The sequence below is a fragment of the Hibiscus syriacus genome, unplaced genomic scaffold, assembly GCF_006381635.1.
Source record: "Hibiscus syriacus cultivar Baekdansim isolate YM2019G1 unplaced genomic scaffold, ASM638163v2 tig00110794_pilon, whole genome shotgun sequence".
In the NCBI taxonomy this organism is placed as follows: domain Eukaryota; kingdom Viridiplantae; phylum Streptophyta; class Magnoliopsida; order Malvales; family Malvaceae; genus Hibiscus; species Hibiscus syriacus.
Window position 1 is genome coordinate 187,587 of NW_024062865.1, and position 9,914 is coordinate 197,500.

The 9,914-nt window shown below is 36.3% G+C and overlaps 1 protein-coding gene across 1 annotated transcript; it reads right to left on the reverse strand.

Moving 5' to 3' along the window:
• Positions 1 to 3,003: 3,003 nt before the first annotated feature.
• Positions 3,004 to 5,050, reverse strand: LOC120141316. The gene is made up of 2 exons (XM_039156234.1): positions 4,760 to 5,050; positions 3,004 to 3,839 (listed from the first exon to the last, which is right to left on the reverse strand). The coding sequence occupies exons 1-2, from the start codon at positions 4,851 to 4,853 to the stop codon at positions 3,148 to 3,150; spliced, it is 786 nt and encodes a 261-aa protein (XP_039012165.1). The 5' UTR covers positions 4,854 to 5,050; the 3' UTR covers positions 3,004 to 3,147.
• Between the last annotated feature and the right edge of the window lie 4,864 nt (positions 5,051 to 9,914).

Below are 9,914 nucleotides of genomic sequence, written 5' to 3' on the forward strand. Positions count from 1 at the left end.
AAAACTCGTCCGTTCTATCTATTTTCAGAGGATATTTAGCTTATATTTCATCGGATATGTTATTTATATTTAATCGATACAAATACAAAAGTGTCGATACTTTATGTCAGGTGTCGATACTTTCGAAAGGATAATTACCTATTTCTTTGAAAGTGTCGATAATTTATTACACGTACTTACGAAAGTATCGACACTTTCAATATATCCGGTATCATTTTACCGTTTTTATCATTTGATACCGGTTTTATCATATTTTTACCTGTTATATCGTTTTGGATCGATATTTTTTTTTAAAGTACGACACATTATAGGCGCTATAACTGCTTCTCTTTTAAATTCACAAAGTGTCGATCCTTATATAACGTATCGACACTTTTAATTTTACCGGTTTTATCATTTTGTTACCGGTTTTATCATATTTTTACCTGGTATATCGTTTTGGATCGATATATTTCTTAAAAGTATCGACACTTTTAGGATTTAAAACTGCTTTTAAAGTTATGTAATTTATGTTTCAATTTATTTAATAGTGTTTTATGTTTTCCACCTACAATATTAATTTAATAATTTAATTTACACAAAATTTTATTTGATTGTTTTGATATTTTATAAAATATTATTTAGAATTTAAATTTAACAATATTAACCAAATATAATAATAAATATGTTTTCAACAGTGAAATAAGTATGGACACTTTTATAAAAATGATATATACTTTTTTGAAAGTTATGTAATTTATGTTTCAATTTTTTAATAGTGTTCATGTTTTCCACCTACAATATTAATTTAATAATTTCATTTACACAAAAAATTATTTGATTGTTTTGATATTTTATAAAATATTATTTAGATTTTAAATTTAACAATATTAACTAAAGATAATAATAATATTTTCACAGTGAAATAAGTATGGACACTTTTATAAAAAGGATAGATAATTTACAATAACAGGTAAAAATATGACAAAACCAGATTCATTATGACAAAACCGGTAAAATTTACTTGATATGTTAAAAGTATGGACACTTTTATAAAAAGGATAGATACTTACCGATAACCAAAGTTTACCGGTTACCAAATTTTTTAATAGTTTTTCATATTTTCTACCTAAAACATTATTAGTTGTCAACATAATAGGTACCGCTAAACCGAATTTATTAAATACATTTTAATGTATCCGGTAATGCTGTATATTAACCGTATATTAACCCGCCTTTCCTGAGACATTCCCTGATGCATTACAGTTGTACTATTTGCAATATTATTGTAATTTTATGCAGTAGGTGCTCCTAGTTCAGGTTGCGTGCTGTACGAAAGCCGTAAATAAAATAAAATAAAATAAAAATGTCGAAATGGCAGAAAGAGAAAAGAAAATCCTGCACAGACCAAAGGCGAGTCAATTAAAAGCATTTGGATATAGAAAAAGCTAAGTTCAGTGCTTGGAGTTGGAAATTTACAGTGTGGATCTCTTGGTTTCTCGTCAGAAAGTGAGGTGCACCAGGCAAAGCTATTATTTATCCTTGGGGTCTCTCCAGAAAAGCAGCATTAGCACACAACGTTGTATAATCCACAGCCTTGCTCGCTTCTGGTTTAAGATCCTACTCCTCTGTAACTCAACCTTGCCTTGTTTCCTCACTGGAAATGCAATGCATCCTGTTGCCATGAACGAGTTTTCGTTCTCTGTAATGCTTTTTTCGAATTGCCAGAGACTAGAAAGGAACCAAGTGCAGTTATCCTAATATCTGGCATGAACAAAATACATATTAGAATTGAGGAAGTTACAAAGGTTGGTTACAATATTTTGTCTCCTGGTGCTGTAGTTCATTGTATGTTTATTAAATCTTTACGACTTGGAGACCATGGTCGTCCTTGGAAACTCCACTACACACCATGAAACCAGATTTCTGCTATCAAAAGCAGTGGTTTACTACATTGGCATAAATTCGATGATGGAATCTATTTCCCGGGCAAACCAAGCCAGGTGTTTTTCTACTGTTGGGGCACCTTGAAGCCTGTTTGTCTTTATTTTAGGAATCTTATGTGTCAACCTGTAGGTCCAGTGTAAATATATATTGGAAACTGATGAACAATTGTAGGAATCTTATCTATTGTTTTTTAAACAAACTATAATTTGATTGTTTGTGTGGCATTTAGGGGTTTGGTTTATGCATTACCACTTAGACATAGACCAGTCATGGGGATTAGGTGCTGCGTTGATAGTGGAGAATGGAAAAGGATAGCTCGAGACCTCGCCTCATCCTCAAGCAGACCTGCCTCGCTGCTAGAGCCCCTTGTGTTGAAAATTTCAATCGATATTTCTCACCTGCAACTGTGTTATATATGGCTACTCCATTTCTTTAGTATGGAAGTGAAGATTGGAGGAATAAAACCCCAAATTTCTTTTCCCTTCAATTACCGCATCGAGCACATTTTCTTGCTTTGGCTATTTGGTTTATCAGATTTCAGTCTCCTTTATGCAAATTATATTCTTTTGCTTCTTCCATCACTATGAGTATATATATGCAAATTCATTGTTTATGAAGAAAACTTAGAAAAAAAACTATCAGCAAATGGGGTTCCTTTCTTCCAGTGAAAGGAATGGCATGTCACCTGAAAATATGACCAATGCCGGTTTAGATGACAATTAAGCAGAATGTTCATGTTCTGTAAATTAATAGAAAAGTTGGAAGAACGAACGCAAAAGAAAAAAACAAAACAAAAAACAAAAAACCAAAACAAAAAATGAAAGAATGAAGGAATTGTACAACGAACTGAGAGAGGTTGACGATGGTCCAAGCCATGCCAGGAGACCAACCAAAGATGGAGGGAACAAGGAGCCAAGGGAAGAAGAGGATTAGAATATATATAGTTCATACACCAGCTAATGCATTTGGTAGAATTAATCTCTTCCATTGAATTTCTGTCAATTACCTTTTCAAAAACCATATTTGTAGGAGCCGGAAGAAGAAACAAATAAACCTAACAATGCATTTTAACAAGCAACCACTGTCCCTGATTTCATTATTTCTTTGTTAAAAGTTGTTTCTGAATACACAGCTTAAACTGCTAGAAAACGATGATAAGTTCTGAGTTAAGACAGAGAAAGACTCGATCGCATGGTGAGTTCAATCAAATATTACACCATGTTACAATGTCATGAGTCGTCGGTTAGAAGCCCCCTTTCCCTGAGCTGCTTCATCATGGGGTGCTGCCCAGCCGAGGTTCACAGCCAAATCTTCCACGGCAACCTTTATCACGTCGCTTCGAACACCTACATCGGTTGCATACCTGCTCATACAGTACATTCCTGCTGTAACCGTTGCCACGCCTACAGGACTTGGCATCAACAGCTTTAGTGGAGAAGAAAGGAGAGCAGCTAAGGGGGCACCGATCACCGATGAAGCCTGACCGCTTCTTCCGACCCCAAGCTTCTCCATGATCAGAAGACCGGTTTTGCAATACAGCGCAAAGTCCTCACAGTTATTCTTGAATATGTCATAGTTTCCAAATCCGTTTTGAAGAAGATACATTGCTCGGTGGATAACCGTTTCAGGAGGGTCAGACACTGCTGTGGTGCATGTGCCTCCACGCACTTTGGCAAGGAAAACCGATGGGGTCACACCGTACTCGAAGCAGTAGAGAGAACCGTTTCGAAGGAAGCAATCCAGGCATGAGAGAACTACTCCACTGTTTGGCTGCCGGAAGCCGCAATCGGGAAAGATTGGACAAGCTGATTGAGGGGATATAGGATCATATAGCTCAGAAGATGACTCAATGCTGGAATCCAAGTTTCTTTCAGGTCTAAAGTGAACCACCTTGCTTCCACCAACAAAGACGCCTACATGGTTTGGCATCCAACGAATTCAACAACAACGTCGATCTTAATTCAACTAGAAGGAACCACTTAATATATTGTCTATGTTCTGTTTTCATTAACTTAATTATATCCTTGACACATTGCAGATGCATTCAAACTATGTGGAATGATTCTGAAGCCAAAAGAACATAATAATTCACATGAGATCAGTCATCAGTCTTACCACCAACAAGATGAATATCAATAGGATCCGCTCATATCAGCAAAAATTTCAACTTTTTACACAGTTAAGATCAATATGAGAAATAGAAAATACCCACTAAATCTTTCTGCTAAAGTTATCAGAACCGGGATTGAAACGTCGATAACAATGCCGATTCCTAACAACAAGAGGGAAGAGAGTGAAAAACATCTAGTAGTTTTCAAATAACTTTGGAAGGCTAAGAATTCTACACTTCAAAAGTTCGGGTAAATGAACTTCTTCATACTGACATGAAAATTGTCAGATTTTCCACAATGCAGCTATCAAGCAACTACTTAAACCCCATAAACCCCTTTATGGAACACTTTGCATATCAAACTGGATCAAGAAAAATCCTGATCCAAAAGAAGATTTCAAAAAGAAACTGCTAAAGATAACACTCTCCAGCAGCATAAGAGACTACCTAAGAACAATGAAATTTGGAACCACTGTTCTCCAATCACCAGATCTAACGAGGAATGAGAGGGATTTTTCTTCTGAATTTTCTTACGCCACGTTTCGTATTCAAAGGGAAAATTTATCAGCACAAACAGTCAAAAGACCCAGAAACAAGACATGCAAAGGGTATCACGGAAAATGATCAAACATCAGTCAAGTTTACAAGAAAAAACGCAGAGAAACAGAGATAAATGTACAAATCAGAATGCAAATTGAGGTCTAAGGCGGAGAGAAAAGATACCATGGTGAGAGTAGGTGAAAACAGCTCTGTAAGTGTAAATATGGTCTCCTGGTTTGATCTCATTCCTCTCTACCTTGTTTGAAAGCAGACCCATTTTCACCCTCTTACTCTTCCCCTTGCCTTCCCTGCTTCTTCTTCTTCACTGTTTCTGACAGCCTGGCTTAATCACGGTAGATCCCACATAATCAAAGCCTTTGTTCCCAGCATTGTGGCTTAATCTTATTGGCTCACCGAATCAAGACCATATATCGGTTCATTTCGTATTTATTTCTCATTTTTTTATAAGGTCACCATCGTTGCTCCACACAATGGAATAACAATAAGAGAAAATAAATAGAGTGACAAAAAATCTCATATAATATACGATTTTGATTAATTTTTTTGAATTTATCAAAATGATCAACAAAATCGTAATGTGATTTCTAATTCGCAACGCGATCTCCAGTATCGTAAATTCGCGTTGTATTTCGCGTTGCGATAGTCTACAGTGTCGTTGTGATTTTCCTTAAAAATGGTATTGCATTTGTTTCTTAAGAATTTTCTCTAAAAAAATAATATCCGCGTGGACGTGTTGAAGATACGTATTACCACGACCACGACCACGACCACGACCCCGACCCGACCCGACCCGAGACGAGACGGCTGCGGCGGCGGCGCTCGAGAGTCTCACTTGTTCTCTTTCACTCAACAAGGAAGTGCAAAATCCAAACCTTAAATATCATTCTCAATAGTGTTTCCAAAACTATATGGGATTGAACATTACCAACACTTAGATAATATAGTATATTTATACAATGTTCAGCTCATTAATATGGTGAATCTTATAGTAGTTTCAGCTTTTTATACATTCAAAGATAAGCCAAATTATATATATTTAGTCTTTGCATTTTATTCGACTTAAATAATTACGTGTTGATATATAAAAAGATAGTGAGATCGAGATAATTTGTTTAATGAATTATGTTGTACAATGATTAGACTTAAGAGTGGAGAGAGGATGGTGAGGTGCTTGAAGGAGAGGTAGTGATTAGTAATTGAGTGAGACTAATGATCCTGAATGTTATGTTTGATGATCTTTTAAAATATTTAAAGAGACTCTATTATCTATGAATTGATAAAATAATTTATGAGTTGAACATTGTATAAATATTTCTTCCTGATAGATTTTCTTATGTGATATAGTTTGATATGATACTGTAAGATCCGTGATATTACTATTGGGAATGCTCAATCCTATATAGTTTTGGAAATAATATTGGGAATGATATTTAAGGTTTGGATTTTGCACTTCCTTGTTGAGTGAAAGAGAACAAGGGGACTCTCGCGCGCCGCCGCCGCCGCCGTCTTGTCTCGGGTCGGGTCGTGGTCGTGGTCGTGGTAATACGTGTCTTCAACACGTCCGCGCGGATACTATATTTTTAGAAAAAATTCTTAAGAAACAAATGCAATACCATTTTTAAAACTATCGCAACGCGAAATGGAAAATCGCAACGACACTGTAGACTATCGCAACGCGAAATGGAAAATCGCAACGACATTGTAGACTATCGCAACACGAAATAGAAAACCGCAACGACACTGTAGACTATCGCAACGCGAAATGGAAAACCGCAACGCGAAATGGAAAACCGCAACGCGATTTTCAACTATCGCAACGCGAAATGCAGCGCGAATTTGCGATACTAGAGATCGCGTTGCGAATTAGAAATCGCATTACGATTTTGTTGGTCATTTTGACAAATCCAAAACAAATTGATCAAAATCGTATATTATATGAGATTTTTAGTCACTGAAATTATTTTCTATAACAATAATGATCAACAACTCCCTCTTGCTTTATTTTTCTAGTGTCGACTAGGATAGGACAACTTTGGGGTTTAAACCCTTCATTATGAGGCATCAATAAAGGGGGACGGACGGGCCATCTTCTTAACGTTTTTTTATCAAATGACATTCTAAGTCATTATTAGTATAAATTTAAGTAAAATTAGATTTTTAATTTTTTACAATTTTTTTAAATATTAAATATATAATAAATTTTTATTACTCTAAACTTAAATATCTTATTCCTTTTAATATTTGATCTTGGCTCGTCTCTAGTAATGAAGTTTATAAAACTAAGGCTGTAAGCATGTTTCTGGGCCAAAGACGACAGTCAAAGGTAATGGGTTGCCATTGCCCTGGGAAAAAGACAAGGAAACGACCAATGGCTTTGGATTCCTTGATAACTTTCCTTCAACCCTTTTCCTTTTCCAACCTTACATTTTGGATTCAATCAATTGGGATTCGAATAAGTGTGTATGAATTATTAATAATTTAAGAAAATATATAAATAAATATTATCTTGTAATCCCTCCATACTATTAAAAAATAAATTTTCTAACATCCCCTTCTCCCTGGTTCCCAACAAAATGTCCCATTCTTTATAAGAAAAACCACTTGAAGTTCCAAAATGTAAAAACAAGAAATTATCTATTGTGGACAAATGACAAGCAGCCACACTATCTTCATACAACCTCATCTTCAGAGTACAAGGATGCATCAAAAGCTGGAAACTGTTGGAATTACATGAAGATTGGATATTTTCTAATCCTGCATATAGAGTTGAATAAGTGTTATTTTCTTTACCAAATGATATAGTTATAATAATTCAAGACAGCTAGTCTTCTGACCACAAACTTTGATATCAAATGTAGCATTTAGTAGCTTGTCTCTATTCAGAAGCTCTCAAATCTTCGAACAAACAAAAAGCTCAGAAATCAGCGGTTGGTTCGAACATGCAACCTATGCATTGCCTCTAAAAGCTATTATTTCTGTGTCAAGCAATGCTCTAACATCACCTGGTAATGGTATTTACTTGAATCTTAACATCATGTACTATGTTTTCTGAAATCTTAACATCATGTAATCAGAGCATGGAAGAACATCTCTCCTATCATGCTTAATATTATAAGAAAAATAGAACACGGTACATAAACTCAGAATATACAGAGAAGGGACTAGTTGCTGTTGCCAAAAAAATATAGGTAAAATATGTTGAAAATTCAATATTAGCCTATATGTTCACACCTAAATTAATTTTGATGTCATTGCTTACATCAATTTAGTTTTGATGTCATTGCTTACATCAATTTAGTTAGGTGAAAATTAAGTATTTTTCTCATGTTTTAATTTCAATGGTTTAGATTATTTAGTGTTTATTTTAATGAGTGGTTTAGATTGTTTCTTGTAACCTATAAATACCCTACTTGTATTTGAGTTTTATCATCCAACAATCAAAGCTTAATTATAAGCATTTGAAAGCTTTCTTAAGAGTTCTTCCCTTTTGCAATTTTGTGAGATTATTCTAAAGAGAGTTTTTTTTTTTTGATCAATTAGAGTTTTTACTCTATTTTGATTCAACAATTGGTATTCGAGCCACGTTTTTTAAGATCTCTTGAAATTCTGAGTATGCTCTGTGGCTGCAGTTTTTAACTGATCTTCCACATCAGAAAATATTTCTTGAGTTATTGTCGAGGTTATTACAAACCTTGTGGAGCTTCTTTGTGTTTAGAGTAATTTAGTACTCTGCACGTTTGTTACTCAAGCTTGTTCGGTGTAGTCAAAGCCTTGCCGTTAAGATGGGTGATCTTCAAGTAGTTGGAGGAATCAAGAAGCTCAACAACAAAAACTACAACACGTGGGCAACATGTATGGAGTCATACTTACAAGGTCAAGACCTTTGGGAGGTTGTCGGTGGTGGTGAAGTTACACAACCGGCGACAGAAGATGCCAATGGAATCTTGCGAAAGTGGAAAATTAAAGCAGACAAAGCAATGTTTGCTTTAAAGACCACAATTGAAGAAGAAATGTTGGAGCACATCCGGGATGCTAAAACACCAAAGGAAGCATGGGACACTTTTGTTACACTCTTTTCGAAGAGGAACGATACAAAATTGCAACTTCTCGAGAATGAACTTCTATCAATGGCGCAACGCGACATGGCGGTTGCCCAATACTTTCACAAGGTGAAGTCGATATGCCGTGAAATTTCAGAATTAGATCCGACAGCTGCTATTGGGGAAGCCAGGATAAAAAGAATAATTGTCCATGGTTTGAGACCCGAATATCGAGGGTTTGTTGCCGCTGTACAGGGATGGCCGACACAACCATCGCTTGTTGAGTTCGAAAATTTGCTTGCAGGTCAAGAAGCTATGGCCAAGCAAATGGGAGGAGTCTCGTTGAAGGGTGAAGAGGAAGCGCTCTACACCAGCAAAAGCAGAGGCACTTTTCAGCGGTATACTGGCAATGGATCTAAAAAGGATGGTGACAAGGTGAAAAATTACCAAGGAAAGGGAGGCCCTCATTTAGGGGGAGCTTCCAAGAATCGCGGTAATAGTAGAAAGTTCGATGGCAAGTGTTACAATTGTGGGAAGATGGGCCACATGGCAAAAGACTGTTGGACCAAGAAAAAGCCTGTTGAAAGTAATACTGCTACTTTTTGTTCGAAGGAGAATAGTGAAGATGGTTGGGATGCTGAAGCGTTATTTGCTACGGAGGAAGAAGAATTAGCTCTCACGGAAACAACACCAGAACGGATTGACTACAAGAATGATTGGATCGTAGATTCTGGCTGCTCAAATCATATGACGGGTGACAAACAGAAGTTGCAAAACCTGTCTCAGTACAATGGAGGTCGTGTGGTGGTGACAGCTGACAACTCAAGGTTACCGATAACTCACATCGGTAAGACAATAGTTACTCCTCGATATAATACTAACCAGGTGCAACTCCAAGATGTTTACCATGTCCCAGGAATGAAGAAAAATTTGCTATTTGTGGCTCAACTAACATCATCAGGCCATTATGTCTTATTTGGTCCCCAAGACGTGAAGGTTTATCGTGATGTCAAAATCACAGAAACACCAACAATGGAGGGACGACGTTTGGAATCAATTTACGTGATGTCAGTAGAGTCTGCATATGTGGACAGGACAAGGAAAAATGAGACATCAGATCTATGACACATGCGGTTAGGTCACGTTAGCTATTCCAAGCTAAGTGTGATGGTGAAAAAGTCGATGCTTAAGGGGCTTCCTCAACTAGACGTGAGAACAGACACGGTCTGTGCGGGATGCCAGTATGGTAAAGCACACCAATTACCATATGACGAGTC

Excerpts from the sequence above, each read along its gene's own strand:
- LOC120141316 (XM_039156234.1), bottom strand. The coding sequence starts at position 4,853 with ATGGGTCTGCTTTCAAACAAGGTAGAGAGGAATGAGATCAAACCAGGA. Across the intron at positions 3,840-4,759 it reads TTTCACCTACTCTCACCATG|GCGTCTTTGTTGGTGGAAGC; the intron begins GTATCTTTTCTC and ends CAAACCATGTAG.